Consider the following 23,312-nt stretch of genomic DNA (forward strand, 5'->3'; position numbering starts at 1 on the left):
TGGTGGATAACGAGAAGAGAGTATATATTGAAGGGCACGTTCCCATCTCCGGAGTTCGGATAGGTTGGTGTTGGTGGGAAGTATCCAGATAACCCGGACGGTGTAACACTGTGCCAAGATGTGCTGGCCGTGCACCAAGGCATGTTTAGCCACAGGGTGATCCTCATTACCAACAAACACTGTCTGCCTGTGTCCATTCATGCGAATGGACCGTTTGTTGCTGGTCATTCACACATAGAAAGCGTCACAGTGTAGGCAGGTCAGTTGGTAAATCACGTGGGTGCTTTCACATGTGGCTCTGCCTTTGATCGTGTACACCTTCTGGGTTACAGGACTGGAGTAGGTGGTGGTGGGAGGGTGCATAGGACAGGGATGAACCAAGAGGTTACGAAGGTTAGGTGGATGGCGGAAAGACACTCTTGCTGGAGTGGGGAGGATTTCATGAAGGATGGATCTCATTTCGGGGCAGGATTTTAGGAAGTCGTATCCCTGCTGGAGAGCCACATTCAGAGTCTGATCCAGTCCCGGGATACTTGATCATTGTGAGTATGTGGCTGAGGGACTGCGTCAGCTTTCAGACAACTCTACATACAAAGTTTGCCAAGGTAATCCCATTCCTGATGTCCAGGTGGAGCTTCAAGGAATCCTCAGAACCTTAGGCCCTCTACAAAACCTTTCACCTGACTCCACCAACACCTCACACTCCTACCTTCTACCTACTTCCTAAAATTCACAAACCCAAACATCCCGGCCGCCCCATTGTAGCTGGTTACCAAGCCCCCACAGAACGTATCTCTGCCTACGTAGATGAACACTCATACCTCACCTGTCATTCAACATCATCTTTGCCTCTGCACTTCCGCCTCGACTGCCATCTCTGCCCAAACTCTTTGCCTTTAAATATGTCTGCTTGTGTCTGTATATGTATGTATGTATGGATACGTGTGTGTGTGTGTGTGTGTGTGTGTGTGTGTGTACGAGTATATACCTATCCTTTTTTCCCCCTAAGGTAAGTCTTTTCACTCCCGGGATTGGAATGACTCCTTACCCTCTCCCTAAAACCCACATCCTTTCATCTTTCCTTCTCCTTCCCTCTATCCTGACGAAGCAACCGCCGGTTGCGAAAGTTCGAAATTTTGTGTGTGTGTTTGTGTGTTATTTTATTGTGCCTGTCTACCGGCGCTTTCCCACTTGGTGAGTCTTGAAATATTTTATATATATATATATATATATATATATGAGAGAGAGAGAGAGAGAGAGAGAGAGAGAGAGATGGGGGGGGGGGGGGGGGGGACTTCTCAACACCTTTTATCTTTCTGATTCTACTATTACATATAAATCTATTCTCATCATACAGACAAAAGGTATGCCAGCATACTTGGGAATTTGACCACAATAATTATATAGCACCTGATTATAAAGACTAAATTATTTTATTTGTACAAATTTAACTTCTGTCACAGAAATGCCATGTTAAACTGACATAAATGTAATTTTATTTCATTTGTTTCAATTTTCTTATAAAACTCTCAGTTGCAAAAGTGTTACATTTTTCAATTACATGATGTTTGTAAACAAAACTTCCAGGCTGACAATATAAAATTTTTGAAAAAACAAATACAACAGATGGAGATAGATAATACTATTACATCATTTATCTATTTGTTAAGTGATTCCTTAAGACAGTATCTTAACTCTTTTTCATTTTCAACATTTTTAGCTCTGTTAATAAAAATGACTTCATTGATGGATCTGATACTTTACTAAGAATTGTAGTTCTTGCTTTCTCATCACCGTCTGAAAATCTTTTTAAGAGCTCCTCTGCATATTGTATCCAAACACAGTTTTCACATCCAGACATACAGCAGTTGGTGGGTTCTTCTGGCAGCTCTCCAGTATTTTCACTAGATATCACATCACCTTTCTTTCCATCATCTGATGAAATACAGTGTCTATAGACTGAAGTGTCTCTGATACACAGCAACATACGACACCTGAATATTCCACACAAGCGATAAACCTAAAATTAAAGAAATCATCTGTGCTACAAAAACTACTTCGGACTTAATTTAAAGTACTTTTGAATTAACTTAGTCAACTTAAAAGTTAGACATTCCTACTATTAATGCCAAGAAACAACTAGGACGAAGACTGTTGCTTTGTATCATAAAACATTTAAAGAACTTTGGCAAATGTGATTTCTATATACACTGGCCAAAACAAGTATACAAAGAAAGCTCAAAGAGTCAGGATTATGAACATCCACTGATATGCTTGTTTCATTTATGAGAGTATTGTCATATACAACACTAACACGTAAGAGTTAACCAGAGATACCAAAAATATTGACAAATAATGACGATAAATGTCTTTGATATCAGAGTTAAACCAGCTCATTTTCAGAACAATTGTCTCAGAATTTTGAGAAACACCGGCAAGCTATACTAGTACTCACGCCATTAATAGAGAACTGCGTGGCTTGGGTGCAATGAAAAAGTCACTTGAAAATATATCAGGTAATTCAACACACATCAGTTTTAGTGATGTAAAATCATCACAATGACCCTAGGTAACATAAGATGATCAGATGATATGATACTTATTGAGACATTCTGATTGAAGTGTATTGATATCCAAACCAAGGAATGGAAGACAACATGCAGATTCTATATTCCCAGATTTCTAGAAAGCAACTGACACAGTGCCCACTGCAGACTGTTGGATGATGGTCTGAGCATATGGATTAGGTTCCCAGATATGTGAGTGGCTTGGAGACTTTTTACGCAATAGAATGCAAGAGGGCCCCAGGGAAGTATTATACGACCATTCTTATTCTCTATGTACATACAGGCTGAGCAGCAATTTACAGTTGTTTGCTAATGCATTGTTGAATAACTGTGGGAGGATATCAGATGAGTTAGACAGAACTTCTAGTTGGTGTGATGAATGGCAGCTTGCTCTAAATGTAGGAAAATACAAGTTAACATGGACGAGTAGATAAAAACAAGCCTGAAACTTTTGCAGTGTTAGTAGTGTGCTGCTTGACACAGTCTGTTGATTAAGTATCTGGGCATAACACTACAATGTGATACAGAATGGCCAGGTTGGTGGTAGGGAGGGCGAATGCTTCACTTTGTTTTATTGGGAGAATTTTGAGAAAGTGGAGTTCATATATAATGGAGACGGCATATAAAACACTAGTGCAACCAATTTTGAGTACTGCTTGAGTATTTGAGGTTCCCACCAGGTTAAATGAAAAGAATACATTCAAGCAATTTGGAGGGAAGATGATGCTCTTTTCTTGTGATGCTATTGTGCAAATTTAGGGGACCCCCATTTGAGGCTCACTGCAGGATGATTCTACTGCTGCTAACGTACATTATGTGTAAGGACAACAAAGAGAAGATCAGAGAAATGAGGATTCATACACAGTCTTAGACAGTCATTTTTTGCTCACTCTGTTTGTGAGTTGAACAGGAAAGGAAACGATTAGTACTGGTAAGTGGTACCCTCCACCATGCACAGTTCGTTGGCTTGAAGGGTACATATGTACATAAAGAAGTGAGTGCACACAATGTAAGTGGTAATTAACAGAATTACATTGCCAGTGCTGTGAAATTTAGTGGAGAAAACATTATGGTATTACAAGGTGCACCTGAAAAGTTCAGTGAATGATCTCAGAAAATAAAGGGAACAAGAGTTACTAACAAAATATGTTTACTGCAATTCATAGTAATCACCATTCACTACAACAAACTTCTGACATTGGTTGTAAGGCTGCTGGAACCTGTCAACAAATGCTTCTTGTGGAAACACTTGAAGCACCATGCTCAAGCATTGTATATCTGCAGCATTACAGATGCCAGCCAGTGCTACCAATACAACTCAAAGGCCAAACAGCAGTCAATGGCATGGTGCTCATTATCATCCCCACCTCACAAATGTCAGCTAAACAAAACCCACAATTAAAATGATGTCGATCGATTATTTTGACAGCAATGCCTTGATCCATCATGAATTTCTACATGGGGGATGTGGGGAAGATAATGAACACTATGCCATTGACTGATGTTTGGAGTTCAGATCTTATTGGTAACACCAGGTCTCATCTCCTGTAATTATGTGGATATCCAACAACACGTGATCACAGTGCTTTGAGTGATTCCACAAGAAGCATTTGGTGACAGTTTCCACAGTTTTACAACTGATGTCAGATGTGTGGTTGCTTTAAAGGCCAGTAAAGGTATTCTGTTTGTAACTATTGCTTCCTATATTTTCTGAACTATGCATCAAACTTTTCTGATGCAGTTTGTGTATCACTGTCTAAATTGGATCTTGTTCAATTGTTTGCAACTGCTTGAACCATAAAGTCAATTGACCTCTGTTACTCATGAAAAAATTTGGATCTAGTCCTTCTGTTTATGATTGTGTTCCTATAGGATGAAATGAAATAAAATGGATGGATAAGAACTCCATTCCCAATCAAAATGGAATGAATTACAGCACTGTATGAGAAGCACGCCACATAATCAAGAAAGAAAGATTTAACATTACATTAAAAAGACAAATTATTTTTGATGGAGCACTAGGTCAGTTGGACAAAAAATGGTTCAAATGGCTCTGAGCACTATGGGACTTAACATCTGAGGTCATCAGTCCCCTAGAACTCAGAACTACTTAAACCTAACTAACCTAAGGACATCACACACATTCATGCCCGAGGCAGGATTCGAACCTGCAACCATAGCAGTCACGCGGTTCCAGACTGAAGCGCCTAACACCGCTCGGCCACATCGGCCAGCTCAGTTGGACACAGATAGAGAAAGAAGTCACCAAGAATTCATCGACAAAACTGTTTAGACATCCATTTGAAGTGATTTAGAGAATATAGAGTTCTCTGCCAAACTGTAGTAGAAGTGGAAGAAAATATAAACAGAATTGTATGAGAATTTTGTGCAAAGACTTCCCATGTTGCAGCAGCAACAAAGGTCAGATATATTTTACTCTGTCAACGATTCCATATAAGCAAATTACCCTGGTTTTCAAAATATTAATTGTGAATAACTTTCCTTAACACATCTGCTGCTACCAGTTGGTGAATGAGCTTCTGCAGGAGCCACTGTTCCATTGTAAAATAATCAAAGACCAAATATATTTAAAAGTTGATTAATTGTTTATACTAGTCAGAATACATTTTTTAAAAAAAATATTTATGTGCTGAAGCTTTAAAACATCAACGACAGTGAAGGAGGTATGTTAGGAGGCAAATATTATCTGATAAATTTTTAAGTTACTAGTGCCCATGACCACACCCAAATTAAGTTGCTTGATATGTTAATATAGCAATGTGATTTGTTCATGTCTACAAGCAATGGTGTACCATCTGCAGTCATGTAACATGGCAATAAACAGGGGTCATAGAAAGATCCTAACCAACAAGGAATGGAGATGAGTAGGTTGATTTGTCACAGACAATCGGCTTCAAACGTGACCAAACTGCTGCTGTCATCTCAACCAGTTTCTGAGCAAATACTGTGAAGGGAACTACACTGAAGAGCCAAAGAAAGTGGTACACCTGCCTAATATTGTGTAGGGCCCCCGAGAGCATGCAGAAGTGCTGCAACATGATGTAGCATGGACAAGACTAATGTCTGAAGTAGTGCTTGAGCGAATTGACTCCATGAATCCTACAGGGCTGTCCATAAATCCGTAAGAGTAAGAGGGTGTGAAGATCTCTTCTGAACAGCACATTGCAAGGCATCCAGGATATGCTCAATAACGTTAATGTCAGGGGAGTTTGGTGGCCAGTGGAAGTGTTTAAACTCAGAAGACTATTCCTGGAGCCACTCTGTAGCAACTGTGGACCAGTGGGGCATCACATTGTCCTGCTGGAATTGTTCAAGTCTGTCGGAGCGCACAATAGACATGAATGGATGCAGGCGATCGGACAGGATGCTTACGTGCGTGTCACCTGTCAGAGTCTTATCTAGACGTATCAGAGGTCCCGTATCATACCAACTGCACACGCTCCACACCATTACAATGCATCCAACAGCTTGCACAGTCCCCTGCTGACATGCAGCGACCATGGATTCATGAAGTTGTCTCCATGCCCGTACATGTCCATCCATTCCATACAATTTGTACTGAGACTCGTCTGACCAGGCAACACGTTTCCAGTTATCAACAGTCCACTGTCGGTGTTGACGAGCCCCAGCGAGGCATAAAGCTTTGTGTCGTGGAGTCATCAAGGGTACATGAGTGGGCCTTAAGCTTCGAAGCCCATGTCGATGATATTTCGTTGAATAGTTTGCACACTGACACTTGTTGATGGCCCAGCACTGAAATCTGCAGCAATTTGAGGAAGGGTTGCACTTTTCTCATGTTGAACAATTCTCTTGAATCATCGTTGGTCCTGTTCATGCAGGATCTTTTTCTGGCCTCAGCTAAGTCGAAGATTTGATGTTTTACCAGATTACTGATATACACAGAATACATGTGAAATTGTCATATGGGAAAATCCCCACTTCATTGCTACCTGGGAGCTGCTTTGTCCCATCGCTCGTGCATCAACTGTAACACCATGTTCAAACTCCCTTAAATCTTGACTAACCTCCCATTGTAGCAGCAGTAACCAATATAACAATTGCACCTTACACTTGTTGTTGTACATAGGTGTTGCCAACTACAGCACTGTATTCTGCCTGTTTACATAGCTCTGTATTTGAATAAACATACCTATACCAGTTTCTTTGGTGCTTCAGCGTATATGCAATGGACATTTTAGGTTGGGTACACAGTAAAAGGCTATTGCTTGTAGCAACACATAATGCTGCAACTGCACCTATGGCCCAATGATGCATTTAATCTGAAATGTGCAGACGGGGCAGTTCAGGCCAGAGATAGTTGTTATGCTTTGGAGGTGTGGTTTTATACCATGATTAGATTCAGTTTTTGTCACAAAAATGAGACAATTGTCCTGAGTGTGGAACACAAGGCAGAAAGTATAACATAAAATTGGGTCATTCCATGTCAAGTCACCCAGGCCTTGACACCAACCACGTCAGATTTTAATGAAACTTGGTACAATTACTTGTTTTATCATCCTGAAAGCACTTTTAAAACTTTTTGCTCTATCTCTTATAGTTTTTTTTTTTGATAAATTTTTTAAAGTTTTTAGATTTGGCGTTGTTTCAGCAGTCGGAAATCGTAACTTAAATGTCTCCTCACAACTAAAAAAATGTGTATATTAAAGAATACTTGAGATATCAGTATGAAATTTTAGAATAAGTTTGTGTATTATATCTAAATGTTAAAAAATTACCATAAAGATATATTAAAATCTTCCAAATGAAAAAAATAAAAAATAAAATGTGTTTCCCCCCCCCCAACGGATGTTTAGTCTTACAAAAACCGGAATATCTAGAGTCTCGGACCTGATAGAAAGCTCAAATTTGTTTTAAAATACTCTTAATTGTATAGGCTATTAGGGAAAAGAAAAATTATGCTGGCTTTTTAACCTGTTTAATAGTTATCTAATTTTTTAAAATAATATTAATTATATTTTAAAAATAAAAAGTAGCAAATGACTTAGACACCGAAAATAAGTTTTTGTCTTCTTGGAATAACAATGTACGCTTGGATTTTGTTTTGTTACTCCTGTGTTTTGATGTAAAAAATTATTACAGTGTTAACTAGTGCTTGGATAGTATTTCATTAAGTTTATTCGAACTTTCAGTAAGTACTGTTACTTAGTTTACAGAGATTCTTTTCCAATATCCTATAAAAGTAACCAGAACAGTAATCAGACCAAAAGTGAAATCAGTATGTCAGATATTCAAACCTGTAGCGTAGGGTTATTTAAAAAATCTGACTGTTTCCAAACAACCTACACACCTTCAAAAAAGTTACAACCAGTATCTGAATTGAGTGAGGAAGAAAAAGATTTGATCCACTTTACGATCTGGAATTAATCTGTGTGAATTTAAGAATATATGTTCACACCAGAGTTACTACTTTTTAAATGTTTTTGAAAAGTATCAAACAACATGTGTAGACCCACTAAAAAAACACAAAATGCCCATCTCAAAATCGTTGAGAAGTGTAGGCTTGGATCTTTCTAAACAATTACTGACAAAAAATATTAGCATAAAACCTGGACAAAAGCTTTGCTCAACATGCCGTAACTTTTGTGAGGAAAAATTAAGAGTTGAAGTCAATGAGAGTGAAACAGATGATGAAGTCATGGTTGAATTAGAATCATTGGAATCCAGAAATGAATCCCTCGTCGTACAAACAAACATTGCTCTTGATAATTTAGTGTTTTTTTTTTTTTTTTTTTTTTTTTTTGGGCGCACAACTACAATGGTCATTAGCGCCCAGACTACGTTAGGAATGCACCGCGATGCACAAGTTTAAAACAGCAACTAAAAGGGAAAACACGATAAAAGATAGTGACAGGCATAGGATTAAAAAACAGCATAATCAAATGTCCTTAGACAGGTTTGTCAAGTTGATGAAACGAAGAACGCGAGCAGCTGCTCCTGGGTCATCCGCTAAAATGGCATCCAGAGTACATGGCACGCCAAGATCAAGACGCAGTGTATTAAAATCCGGACAGGACGTTAAAATGTGGCGGACCGTCAGCAATTGCCCACATGGGCAGAAGGGAGCCAGTGCAGTCGTCAGCAGATGGCGATGGCTGAACCTGCAGTGTCCAATTCGTAACCAGGCCAAAACGACCTCCTCCCACCGAGAAGGGCGTGAGGAGGACGTCCAAGCCGCGGGAAGAGGTTTCAAGGCCCGAAGTTTGTTGTCCGTAAGTGCAGCCCAATCGGCATGCCATAGCGATAAAATGTGCCGACAAATGACAAATGACCCTGCTACAATCTGATGAAGGGACGCAACAAGAAGCTGTCCGAGGCTGGAGGACTGCAGCCTTGGCCGCGGCATCTGTAGCTTCATTCCCAGGGATACCGACATGGCCAGGAACCCACATAAAGCTAACCGGAGAACCATCGTCCACCAGCTGCTGAAGAGAGCATTGGATCCGGTGCACGAGAGGGTGAACCGGATATGGTTCACTGAGGCTCTGGATGGCGCTCAGGGAATTGGAGCAGATGACATAAGCAGAATGTCGGTGGCGGCAGATGTAAAGAACAGCCTGGTAGAGGGCAAAGAGCTCAGCTGTGAAGACCGAACAATGGCCATGGAGCCGGTATTTGAAGCTTTGTGCCCCGACAATAAAAGAACACCCGACCCTGTCATTGGTCTTAGAGCCATCTGTATGAATGAAGGTCATATTAATGAACTTCGAACGAAGTTCGACAAAACGGGAGCGGTATACTGAGCCGGGGGTAACCTTCTTTGGGAGCGAGCTGAGGTCAAGGTGAACGCGAACCTGAGCCTGAAGCCAAGGTGGCGTGTGGCTCTTGCCCACTCTAAAGGTTGTAGGGAGTGAAAAATCAAGGTGTTGAAGGAGGCAACGAAAGCGAACTCCAGGGGGTAGCAGGGCAGAGACATACAACCCATATTGACGGTCGGGAGAGTCGTCAAAAAAGGAACGATAAGATGGGTGGTCGGGCATTGACAGTAGCTGACAGGCATACCGACAAAGCTATGTATCGCGCCGGTAGGTGAGTGGCAATTCACAGGCTTCAGCATGAAGACTCTCAACGGGACTAGTATAAAACGCTCCGATCGCAATACGTAAACCCCGATGTTGTATGGAGTTGAGGCGCCGTAATGGACGGCCGTGCAGAGGAGTATACGAAGCTCCCATAATCCAGCTTGGAGCGGACGATCGACCGATATAGGCGTAGTAGGACGGTTCAATCCGCTCCCCACGACATACCACTGAGAACACGGAGGACATTTAGAGAATGGGTACAATGGGCAGCCAAATATGGAAACGGCAGATGACAATGGAGTGTAAACAGTACAAATGGAAAATGTACAAGTGGGGAGAGTAATTCCGACGGCAACTGCCTGCAGACCGGTGTGCAATGTGATGGGATCATAGTAAATATCATCCCGGACATAACCCCTCCATGAGCCAGAATCCCTGCCACAGGGGGTAGGTCAAAACGCACAGAGGTGTAGTGTGCCAAGGCAATTTGATCGCATGGGCCTAGCTTCGTTTCCTGGAGGGCTACGACGAGCGGACGGTGCAAGCGGAGCAGCAATTTGAAATACTCTCAGTTGGAGCAAATGCTGTGAATATTCCAGTGAAGAAGTGCCATCGTGGGAATAAAGAGAAAAAGAAGATGCAAGAAGGGCTCACCTCGAAGGCCGCTGAGGGCCTGGCTTCGAGCGAGCACTGCCGCCGCTATCAGTAGGCAGACAGTCATCATCCATTGGTTCTATAGGTTCATCGGCCATCTTAACAAGGGGAGGGGGAGCTTCCTCTGCCGGTGAACAGCGAGATGTTCGGCTACCAGCAGCAGTGCGGCCAGATGAAACGGATGACAGCCTGGGGCGGCAAGCGCTGGGTGGCGCAGGAGAAGAGATGCGCCGTGGCAGAGAAGGAGAACTATGCTTCTTATGAGGCTTCTTGGAACGTCGTTTAGTGGAAGTACTGGTCGATGGCTGCGAGTTCGAGGTACGTAGGAAGTCTGCATGGGACGGTTCCTTCTTGAAGGCCCGTGCATCTGACTTCTGGGCCTTCGTCTTGGCAGAAGCTGTTGAAGGCGCTTGTGTCTGAGGGGTGACGGGAGGAAGAGAAGACGTCGACCGGGCGATCTTAGCACTGGCCGAACGGACGACCGTAGTGCTGAAGGTCAGATCACATGTCTGTGTCGCCATCTCCCTGGTAGTCCGTGGAGAGGCGAGGACAGTACTGTATTTCCCCGCTGGGAGCAGTGTGGGCTTCCTACTAGCAAATAGCTTGCGAGCAGCCGAGGTGGACACTTTCTCTTTGACCCGAATTTCCTATATACAGCGTTCTTCCTTGTAGATGGGACAGTCGCGGGAGGACGCTGCACGGTCACCCTGACAGTTCACACAACGAGGAGACGGAGGTGGACAGTCACCCTCATGGGCATCCCTGTCACAAGTCACACATTTAGCCGCATTGGAACAAGACTGGCGAGTGTGATTAAAACGCTGACACTGATAGCAGTGCGTAGGTATCGGGACATAGGGGCGAACAGAATTAACCTTGTAGCCCGCTTTGATGAGCGACGGCAGCTGAACACTATCAAAGGTCAAGAAAAGTGTCCGGGTTGGCACAAGGTCATTGTTGACCTTTTTCATGACCCTATGGGCAGCCGTCAGGCCCTGCTCAGCGAGGAAAGACTGAATCTCCTCGTCAGTCAATCCGTCGAGTGATCTAGTACATACCACACCACGAGACGAATTCAAAGTGTGGTGAGCCTCCACCCGGACAGGGAACGTGTACAGGAGTGAGGCTCGAAGCAGTTTTTGTGCCTGAAAGGTGCTCTCAGTTTCTAGTAACAAGGTATCATTACGCAATCTGGTACAAGATTTGACAGAGCCGGCTATGGCATCTATGCCCTTCTGGATAACGAAAAGGTTGACAGAGGAAAAATCCTTTCTGTCCTCAGACTGTGAAACTACGAGGAACTGTGAGGCAGGCGGTAGTACTTTTGTCACTGGCGGCTGGTCAAGTTTCCGTTTTTTCGGCAGAAGTCGAGATAGAAGAAGAAGAGAAATCCATTGCGGAGGAATCCCCCATGATTGCCAGCGTCTCCGATGGCGTGCTCCTTCCTTGTGGGGACCCTCTCAGAGGACACTCCCGCCTTAGTTGAATGTTTACACCTCAGGTCACACCTCCCGAGAAACGGACGGAGGGACCAATCGGCATGGTCGGAAGGTGTCAGCTCAGGCAATCACCCCTCCATGGGCCTGGCCTTTACCAGGGGGTACGTGCGTGCCTTAGTTGTCTACCCAGGGCGGGGAATTACGCATTACCCCGTCACCGGCTACGCGTGCGAACGCATGGGTCGACCTTCAGGCACGCACAGGGAGGAAGGAAGAAGAGGAAAAAGAAGGGAGAGAGGGAGAGAAAGGACAGACTGTCTCAAACGCCGAGGCGGAGACCAGAGAAGGCAAGGAGAAGAAGGCAAGGAGAAGGAGGCAAGGGAAAGACTAAGTAAGACAGTGAGATGGAGAAGAACAAAGAAAGGAACCAACCAAAGGAAGGAAGAAACCAGAAAAAGTGAAAAAACCAAAATGACCGCAAATATAGGTCGTGGAACCGTCCATCTCCGGACGCAGGTGCTAACTACCCCCTTGAGGGGGAGGGACTCCTTTTAGTCGTCTCGTACGACAGGCAGGAATACCTCGGGCCTATTCTAACCCCCGGACCCGCAGGGGGAATTTAGGCTTAACACCAATAAAGCTTCATGGCTTGTCAGAACAAAGTAAAGGGTCTTATTTTAAAAGGAAGGTTAGCAGTATTGAAAAGACTGCAAAAAAGGCAGTTTCAAAAGTATTAAAATATGATGCATGAAGTTCTGATGATGACGAAGAAGATACAATAGTGGTTGAGAAAGCAAAGGATTTTGATGTAATGATTTCTCTTATGAAAGAGAAGATTTCATCTGTTGGGAGGTCTAGAAAAATCCAGATTCTGACCTTGGCTCCAGATTCTTGGAGTCGAAATAAAGCGATGGAAGAATTTAATGTGAGTGAGTACATGGTGCGACAAGCTAGAAAGCTAAAATCTGAAAAGGGTGTTTTGGAAACTGCTGGTCCAAAAAAAGGTAAAACTCTTTCTGAAAATACAGTAAGACTTGTAACAGATTTTTATGAAAAGGATGAAAGTTCCAGAGTGCTACCTGCAACAAGAGACAAAGTAAGTGTTCAAAAAAATGTGTGCATGCAAAAAAGACTCATTTTGTGTAAATTGAGAGAACTCTATTATTCTTTCAAATGGGAGAATCCCGAGGTAGATGTAAGATTTTCAAAATTTTGTTTCTTGAGACCTAAATGGTGTATCCTTGTTGGTGCTGCAGGCACCCACACTGTATGTGTATGCAGTTTCCACCAGAATGTTAAAACTATTACTGGATGCTGTGAAAAATGAAAAATCTTATAAAGACCTAATTAAGATGCTTGTAAGCAACACGGAAAACCAAAACTGCATGCTATATCATTGTGATAGCTGTCCTACAAATACTGCACTAACTGAGTACTTAACTGTAAAACTAAGTGAAGATTATGATTTAGAAGAAGAAATTGTAATCAGTCAGTGGGTTAACACAGACAGGGCAGAAATGATCAAACAGTCTATCAGTGTTGAAGACTACATTTCTTTATTGGTAAGGTCATTGGAAAAGCTCACCCCGCACTCGTTTATAGCAAAATCCCAATCAGAAGCCTTTAAAAGATTGAAAGAAGACCCACCACCCAAAACAGCAATTATTGTGATGGATTTCAGTGAAAATTATTTCTTTGTTATACAAAATGAGATTCAAAGTTACCACTGGAATAGAGGTGGTTGTATTCTACACCCAGTTGGAGTTTTTCTAAGAAATGAGGAAAACAATGTTTTTGTTTCCTACAACTGTTTTATTAGTGATGACCAAGAACATGACACTGGTTTTGTTAACTTTGTACAAAAAGAAATTGCAAAGTGGCTGCCATTATATCATACTGACATTGATTCAGGTCACCACTTTACAGATGGTTGTGCTGGGCAGTACAAAAACAGAAACAGTTTTAAAAATTTGACTGAACACTTGAGGGACTTTAATTTGAAGGCCCAACACTTTTTTTTTTTTTTTTTTTTTTTTTTTTTTTTTTTTTTTTTTTTTTCCATCAAGTCATGGGAAGTCAATTTATGATGGCCTAGAAGGAACTATTAAAAGAATTTTAAGGAAAGCCAGTCTACAGCTTTCAGACGAAGAACAAATAATGACAGCAATCGATGTGTACAAGTTTTGTGAAAAAAATATTGAAAACATTCATTTTCACTTTATTGACAAAAAAAAAACATTTTTCAGCAACCCGAACCATTCCTGGAACAAGAAGTTTTCATAACTTCAAACCACTTCCAACAAACAAACTTGAAATTAGGACTACAGATAGTGTAAAACTCTCCTTAGTCTTTTCTTTCCATTCTTCTTCTGATTGGGTTCGTGTTGAACCACCCATAAATATCTATGTGGCTGCAAATTATGATGGTAACTGGTACTTTGGACTGGTAAAAACAATATTTAATGATGAAGAAGATGCAGAAATTCTATTTCTACATCCTTCAGGACCAGCTGCATCATTTTATTGGCGTGAAAGAGAAGATTCTTGCATAGTGCCTTTGGAGCACATAGTCTGTGTAGTAGACGCATCTCAATCAAGCGGCACTGGAAGAATGTATTACTTCAAGAAAGACTGTATCAAAAGAACTGAAAGCTCTTGGATGAAGTGGAAAACAGTTTGAATCAGCATTAATGTTTATTAAAAAGACAAAATTACTCAAAAAATTCAATGTTTCAAGCAATCAGTTGGGTTATACATAAGTGTCATAAGTACACTATCTTTGTACATAATTCTAATGTAATATACTATAATTAATAAACATGCTAAAAAGCCATCACTATTTTTGTTTTATCAAGTAGCCTGTATGTTTAAGAGTAAATTAAAACAAATATAAGCATTCTATCAGGTCTGAGACTCTTAGATATTGCAATTCTTATAAAACAAAACATCTGTTAAAAAAAAAGAAAAGAAATACATATATATTTTTTCTTCATAGAAAATATTAATATATTTTAATAGTATCATTTTTATCTTCAAATATGTATAATAAATAAACTTGCTGCAAAAATTCACGATGTTATCTAAAAAAGTTTTTAGGATAAGCAATTTTAAAGTTTTGAATACAAATTAAATTTACCATTTCCGAAGGTTCGGAACACGCAAAACATAAAAATTTTAAAAATTTATTAAAAAAAAACTATAAGAGATACAGCAAAAAAAAAAAGAAATTGCAGGTGTTGTCAGGATGGTATTAGAACCATTTGAGCCAAATTTCATGAAAATGTAAGGAGGTGGGTGTAAAATTTATTTTTTAATTGGGTGATTTGATATGGAATGACCCAAAAACATAAAACATCTGAATACAATACTCACTATCGTGATCATTTGTCACGAGATTGTCAAAATAGGGAAATACATTACAGTAAACTGGACCTGTTAATATTTACAGAATTAATATTTTGTCAGAATGAAACATAAATATGTACTTTTAATAAATTTTTCATACACAAAATACTTAATCTTGAGTGTTGTGACCAACTGCTGTCAAAAGTGGACTCTAACAAACAGTTTTACTTTAAGCTGGTCTAACAGTCCCTTTTAAGATATTCATTCATAGAGTAGAAGGAGTTGCCTATCAAACAGTCTTTCAAACTCTGTTTAAACGTTCTTTATCTTAAACTTATTTTTTTATTGTTGCTGACATTTTACTGAAAATGTGTGTTCCCAAATATTCAACTGCTCCCTGGACCAAGGTAACCGATATTAGGTGTTTATATTGATTATTCTTATTCCTAGTATTGCTACTATGTAATGAGCCATTGGCTGGAAACAGAGATATATTACTTGCAACTAACTTCATTAAGGAATAAATATACTGAGAAGCAGAGGTTAGAATACAAAGCTCCTTGAACAGGTTTCTAAAAGATGTTCTTGAGTATACACCACAAATGAGTGTTAGTACATGGTTTTGCATGCTAAAAACTTTTGCTCGGTTTGACAAGCTACCCCAGAATATGATCTTGTATGACATAATATAATGAAAGTAAACCAAAGCATGCAAGTTTTTTATATTTATATTTCCTCACTGGAAATACAGGCTTGTTTAGGCGTTTCAGCAATTCTGTTATATGCCATTTCCAACTGATTTTATTATCGAGTTGTAATCCCAGAAATTTAACAATCAATTTCTTCGATCTGCATGCCCTCCATATGTTATGCACATGCTGGAAGGAAATATCTTACAGGCTCTGAATTGCATATAGTCAAGTCTTTTCAAAGGGTAATGACAGTGAATTAGTTTTAAACCATTTATTTAAGTCAGTAAAAATTCGATTAGCAGCCATTTATAAATCTGTACTTGACTTGCTACTTATTGTAAAAGTTTGTATCATCTGCAAACAAAACAAACTTAGCATCTGGTAATGTAACAGACAACAGGTCATTAATGTATCCAAGAGAAAGCAACAGACTCAAGATCGAACATTGTGGAACACCACTTGTAATTAATTCCCAATTGGATGAAGATAGACTGCTTACTGCACAGGTATTTCTCAACGACACACTTTGTTTCTGCTTAGTTAGACAAGACTCAAACCATTTTGAAGCTCTGCCGGTGACACCATAATATTCTGATTTACTTAAGAGAATGCTGTGATTCACACAGTCAAAGGTTTTTGACAGGTCAAAGAAAATGCCAGTAGCCTCTCATGTGTTTATCTTATGACTTAAGTGCATGCTCACTGTATGTGTAAATAGCTTTCTCTATATCAGAACCCTTAAGAAACCCAAAATGAGACTTGGACAATATATTATTTGCAGTTGGATGCTTAAGGAGACGCTTGAACACAACCTCTTTTAATATTTTTGAAAAAAGCCGGAAAAAAAAAAGAAATTGGTTGATAGTCTGATGGTATCTCTTTATCCCCCTTCTTGTAAAGAGGCTTAACTTCAGCATATTTTAGCCAGTCTGGAAATGTTCCACTGATAAGAGAATGATTACAACAAATAACTTATGATAGAACTCAACTAGCATGAGCACTCTTTCATTAACTTTGTTGATATACTGTCGAAACCACTAGACTACTTAAACTTTAAAGGTTTTATGATGGATGCTACTTTTGTGGGAGATATGAGTGTCATTTCTATTTTACTGAAGCTGTTTGTAAAGACTGGCCTCAGGTACTCCTACTCCACTGCATGACGCCAGTCCTCCAATCATTCAGGTACATGAATCAGGATGTTTATTTCAACATTCTCAGTTGTCAAAGTTTCTTCTACGTTATTATAATGATTATCCTCTGGAAACTCCTGTCTTCCATGATTACAGCAGCCATGGTGACAGGGTTTCACAACATATATTCCTGATCTGATGAACACTCAGGCACCATCTCTGATCTCGGCTGCCCAGTTAAATCACCCAAGCCTAATACAGCAGAAAATACTTGAGACTACTTGGAACAGCATGTGATATATGTGATCAACATTCCTGCATTTTATAGCTCATCAAAAGCTAGCTTCAACTACATATGAAATGCCCGAGGAAACTTGTGGACACTTCCTTGCCAAATTTGGGCCATTATCAAGGATAGAAGCGATGTTCTATGGTAGCAGGTGACTAACTTTTTGTCTGGTGTACTCATTCTTCTTTATGGAACCAAGTGCTTCCCTGCAGCATCTCCAACTAAACCTGAGTGTTCTGTGACATTCACATTGATTAAATACACCAATGGCAATCATGCAATCCTTTACTGAATTTTCTCCACATCTATTATTAATACAATTTGGGAACAGTCCCACACTGGCAAACAATAGTCCAGAATAATTCAGATGAATGTTTGGTAGGTATAAATTGTCTTTTTTTATATAGCAGTTGGTCAGTATTACCCCAATGAATCTCAGAATGGCTGCATTCCTCCGGGCTACATTTCTGAAGTGATGCTCCACACCACACTTATGAAAGGATGTGGTGAAGGTCTTCACTCACCATGTGCGTCTTCATGTTTTCACAGCACAGTGAATGCTCCATTAAATTTCGGGCACACAGCAACGTAATTTCAACTTCTTCTTCTAATATTTCAGCTGTATACTGATCAGCCATCTTCAGGGTGAGCCGAAAGACTGATGCTCCTGCACTCACTCCCTCCTTTTAAATTCGTGGACTATGCCACAGCGCATGTAGGCAGAGGTACACAGGTGTTGACTGGCAGCAAAGGAGTACAGTTGCACGAATTATATCTGTGGTTGCACAGTCAACCCGCACTTGAATATTGCCGTGTCACTCTCAGCTGCACTGTCGTGATGTCTTTGTAAGTTTATTACAGGAAGTGCCAGATCCCATGATTTAACCAAGCTGAAGTGCAATCTCTATTAATTAAATTCACTGTCAAGAAAATTTCAATTGCCTCCTTCGCCACTGAGTCCCAGAAAGAAGATGTAAACAATGAAACTTCGATGTCTCCATACACCATATAGTGAGCAGTACCAATATAGTGTTCTGCCATATCCGATGAATCTAATTTACAATGGAAATAGAAAAGGATGGGTGTCTTTCCATTTTTGGATGTTTTGGTTTAGTGCAAAGATGATGGAACAGGGACATCCAGTATATTGGAAACTGATGCATACAAATTTATATATTCAAGTAAAGATCTACCACCATCCTTTGTGTATTACGAGTATTCTCAGAACTTTAGTTCACGGAGCACACATCACTGCTGATGAGAGCAGTCTGCAGGACAAGCTCCTACATTTAAAGAGAGTTTTTGAAGCCAATGTATATTCTGCACAGTAGACACACAAGGCACTTCAAGTGAAACCAAAGGTGTGCAAGAAAAGACAAAGAAAGATTTAAATCCATGGCTTTCCTGCCATATGTGGTAAAGATATTGTCAAAAATAGGACACGTCCTCCACAAGCACAAAGTAAAAGTGATTTTTTGTCCTCTGCTGAAGACAAAAGTGTTATTGGGTCTCACTAAAGATGTTCCAGAAGGCTGTTGCCTCTCATACATCGGACAGATAGTTCGTACAGTCTATCAAAGATGTATGCAACAGCACAGGTACACCGGCCTCATACAGCCAAATAAATAGATTGTTGCAGATCACTGTTTTGATGCTGGTCACTCTATGATGTACAAAAACTTCTAAATTTTAACGTCTAAATCATCTTTCTAGGACTCAGTGGTGAAAGGCAATCGAAATTCACTTGGTGATGAATTTAATTGAGAGAGATAGCAGCTTCAGGTTGAATAAGTCATGGATTCTGGCACTTTCTGTAGGAAACTTACAGAGATGTCGCAACAGTGCAGTTCAGAGTGATATGACGAGCTCCCAGTGTGGATTGATTGTCCAGCCACAGATGTAATTTGTACACATTGTACTTCTTTGTTATTGATCAACATCTCAGACACCTGTTTATGTGGCCAAAAGTGCAGTGGCATGGTCTGCGAGTTTAAAAGGACGGAGCAAGTGCTGCAGCGTCAGTCTTTCGGTTAACTTTCAAGATGGCTGAATTATAAACAGCTGAAGCTGAATTTATGTGACCGAAAACTCAAATTCATTATCATGTTCTGTGGGATTCCACCAAGAATGAAAACCTTCCTGAATGAGGATAAGTCAATATATGCATATATGTTGACAAAAACAAGGCAGATCATATGCTGCATTAATATATGCTGCTTATTATTATTCTTGTTTATGCCAGATAAATGTAATCAAATAATTAGAACTAAAGCTGTCTCTCTGAAAAGAGCTGTTGCCTCCTCAGTTTTATTCAATAGTTGCTGTTTATTGCCTAGTAGTAGCTTGATAGTAACTTGATCACACTGGTGCTTTTCATAAGTAAGAGTTATCTATATATGTAAACACTGTATCTTGTTTACAGTACAATACCGCATCTCAAGAGCTTTACTACAAACACTGCTGCCTGCAATATCATTTTTCAATCCTAGAATATAGATATTTACCTAATTTGTAGAAAGAGAACCTAATGAGATACTTTTTTGTTTCGGGCTAAATGGGACTCTTAATTTCTTCCTTTTATGTTATTACACAACTCTACTCTGAACTCTAGAGAAAGTGAACATCTACATGCAAATTATTTTTGCCTCGTACTGTGTAGATCACAGTACAGTTGAAACGGATTTTTATTGTCAGCAACAAGACCTTTAAAAGCGCTTCTCTAAAATGAGTAGTTATCTGTGTTACACAATGTCCTTATTCTGCTGCATAAACAATTTGTTTGCTTAAGATGCACTCCCCTGGAAGATAATTTCATAGGACAAGAGGAAATGTGTCAACACTCTTGTCTTTAAGTCAACACAATGAATGAAGCTACCAAGGGCAGAACATGCTGAACTGAGTTCTTTACTTTGTTTATCCATTTTGGATTTTTATTGAACAGAATCCCAAAGAACTTTATTCAATATGCTTCATTTAGTGTACAAATGATAATGTTTACTTCTGGTGGTATCAGGTCTTTTTGCTTGTTTGAAGTAGAGTAATAGGAATCACTGTGAGGTTTTATATTTAATCTGCCAGCTGTGAACCACATTTCCAGCTAACATCTGATCTGCAAAGTTGAGTTTAGGCCCTTGATCGACATTTCTGTGTCATCAGCACACACAACACTACTTGAAGCACCCTTTAATGTCATTGGAAGATAATTTATGTAGGTTAAGAACTATAATTAGCTCGGTTCCAACACTTATGGGACCACACATGTTGTGTTCTCCCATTCATGCCTGTGATAAATTCTGCAAATAGGACCATCTGCTTTCTGCTATGAAGATTAGTTCTCCACCCAAACAAATGGGATGTCACATTACTTTAGTTTTCCAAGTAGAATTTTGTGATTTACACAATCCAAGGCTTTGACAAGGGTACATAACATACCAAGATGATAATATCTTTGATTTATCTTCATCAGGACTTCACATGTAAGGCATTGCATTGCTTTTTCTATGAAGACTTCTTTATGGAAGTGAATTCAAAGTGCTGTTAGCCATTAAATGAAACAATATTCTATCATAGACCACTTTCTCAAACCATTATACCCTTTTGGAAAGTCTGAAATAGGCCAATAATTAGACATGGTTTATCTCCAGTTTTACAGATGAGTGTCACTATAGCATTTCATGTCCATCACAAAATATACACTGAATCATCAACTGATTGCAAAGATAGGATAATGCTACGTAGTCTGAGCAATATTGTAATATTCTGATGTAACTGGAACCACAGGCACCATAATTACTGCTTTTTACTGAAGTTTGTCAGCACCAGTTACATTTTAACATGATTACTAAGCCTCTGAAGCAAGATAATTTTTTTCATTAAATTTTCATAATACAACTATCAACGAAGAGACCAGTTTAAGGTGGGACCAAAATAAGAGTGACAAAGTACGAGAGGGCAGAATTTTACTCATTACATGGGGAGAATGTCACCTAACACAAAACCTCTACAGCCAATTACTGAGCAGCAAGTCAGGACAGGAAGTAGTATCTCGAACACTCCTTAACAATGAATCTCAAATAATCACTATTTAATTCTTGAATTCAATTAGTTCATGGTTGGTAAGTGTTTATTAGCACCTTCCATTAGCCAAGACTAGCACTATTACTTATATTCATTCAAAATACTTGCCCACATCAGGGTCAATATTTATACTGTAATTAATCATGAACAAAAAACAAGGTGATAGCATTCTCTTTAAAAATACACTTCACACGATACATCACAAAGACTGTACTAAAATTATGATGATAAATTTTTGTGAGCAGTTAGCTTTAAGACATCCAAAATTACATGGGAACTCACACCTCAAAAGGAAAAAAAAGGCGTGTCCGACTGACAAGATCATTAGAAATGGAAAATCTAAAAATTTAACAAATAGCCTATGTAACCCCAGTACAAAATACATCTACTCAAATATGGCAATATTAACAGTGAGAGTGCTTTAACCATTCTTATTCACTAATTTGAAAGTGGGAAAAATGAGGACTTTGAAGTAGCCAAGAATGTGGAAAAGTTCCTATTTTTTTCCTTTTCCTGGGGACAGGAAAGGGTGGGGTGGTGGTGGGGGGGGGGGGGGGGGGGGTGAGCGCGACTTATGTTTTAAAAAAGTATGCTATGAAGTCTGAACGAGAGCTCTAGTGCATTGCAGTTCATTATACTTTACACATGTCTTTTCCATAATTAGTTACAACAAAACTTTATGGGAAAAATTGGTAACACTTTCATTCCACCTTCAAGGTATAAAAAGGGCCAACACAAATCACAACAAAAAGTAGAGGAACTCACTGCATCGATATGTTTAAAGGTTTTTCAGTTTTTACCCTGATCTACATCACGGGAAGCACTGACCTATACCCAGCCAACACATTTTTACTAGAACATGGGGCAAGATCCTGCCACTTCTTACATCTCAAAAGAATAAATGATTATACTATCCACAGTAAATGCTGTAGGCTGTGGAATAAAATTATATTCCTCCACAACATGTCAGAGAGAAAAATGAGTTTCACTGCATCAAGAAAATATTAATATTTTGGTAGGGTATATAAGGCATTACACTAAATATTGAGGATTACTTATGGCGATAGCCAAAAACAAATTATTTGGTGAAATTTTCATCTTACATAACAAACTAGAATACAAAGGATGGCAAAAGAACCACTATACAGCTGTCTAGTGAAAACCATATACACACAGAACATAAGATACAGCGCATGTCCTCAAGACTAGGTGTTGGCAACATCAACAAAAAGTTTATTTCCACAGATGGATATATAATTAATATAAAGAAACATTCTACTTGTTATGAACACGATTTCTAATACGTAACAAATACGATGAAAAACTTAAATAACTAAATTATATATTTACATGCATCTTCCGTTCACAATCGGTCCGAGTGTATTTAAACCAAACAAGTGGGCATATTTTTACACTCCTTTATATAGAACTCAACAAAGATTACCGTAAAGGTGTAATCGAATTTCTACAGCATGCAAAAAGTACGTAGTTTAGTTCAAAAACCGATCAGCAACAACCGTAATTATGCCCTATACGCTGCACTGCAAATTATTTAATACGTCATAGCGTATTTCTATTGTGCATATAATTTAACTTTTAACATCAATCGTTTTGCAAAAAGCTTTGGTCGAAAAGTTGTCTTGTTTACAATGTCCCAATGTTTACATACATATAAGATAAAGAGATCCCCACATATCATTACAACAGTGATCTCTAGTATGGAGATCACTGCATTACAAGGATACGAACAACCTTGGCAAAGGTGATTAAAGGGGCCTGTACACATTCAATATTTGTTGACGACACTATGTTTGTCAAACCTTAAATGTATTGAAGCAACATCACACTATCAATAACACTGACAAAAACTGTCAATTGTCAACGCGATGTTACAAGGATAAGATGTCGAACAGCCACAAGAAAGCGTGTGCTCCAGTTATATTAGCCTTAGTTTGCAAGCAACAGAAAACAATAAAAAAAGAAGAAATGGGTCCGAGATTGGTTGAAAAAAGGAGCGCCTGGTAAGATGTCAATTTTCTGACTGAAATCAGAATC

At 39.5% G+C, this 23,312-nt stretch overlaps 1 protein-coding gene across 3 annotated transcripts; it reads right to left on the bottom strand.

Moving 5' to 3' along the window:
• Positions 1-1,473: 1,473 nt before the first annotated feature.
• Positions 1,474-23,069, bottom strand: LOC126334823 (oxidoreductase-like domain-containing protein 1). 3 transcript variants are annotated; one of them, XM_049997479.1, is made up of 2 exons: positions 22,927-23,069; positions 1,474-2,020 (listed from the first exon to the last, which is right to left on the bottom strand). In XM_049997479.1, the coding sequence occupies exons 1-2, from the start codon at positions 23,041-23,043 to the stop codon at positions 1,691-1,693; spliced, it is 447 nt and encodes a 148-aa protein (XP_049853436.1). In that variant the 5' UTR covers positions 23,044-23,069; the 3' UTR covers positions 1,474-1,690. The 3 variants fall into 3 exon arrangements, with proteins under 3 accessions (XP_049853436.1, XP_049853438.1, XP_049853437.1); XM_049997481.1 differs by lacking the exon at positions 22,927-23,069 and adding an exon at positions 22,608-22,920; XM_049997480.1 differs by lacking the exon at positions 22,927-23,069 and adding an exon at positions 22,361-22,538.
• Positions 23,070-23,312: the final 243 nt, after the last annotated feature.

Source organism: Schistocerca gregaria, chromosome 2 (genome assembly GCF_023897955.1).
Source record: "Schistocerca gregaria isolate iqSchGreg1 chromosome 2, iqSchGreg1.2, whole genome shotgun sequence".
Classification (NCBI taxonomy): domain Eukaryota; kingdom Metazoa; phylum Arthropoda; class Insecta; order Orthoptera; family Acrididae; genus Schistocerca; species Schistocerca gregaria.

Excerpts from the sequence above, each read along its gene's own strand:
- LOC126334823 (XM_049997479.1), bottom strand. The coding sequence starts at position 23,043 with ATGTGTACAGGCCCCTTTAATCACCTTTGCCAAGGTTGTTCGTATCCT. Across the intron at positions 2,021-22,926 it reads GGGATCTCTTTATCTTATAT|GTTTATCGCTTGTGTGGAAT; the intron begins GTATGTAAACAT and ends CTTTAATTTTAG.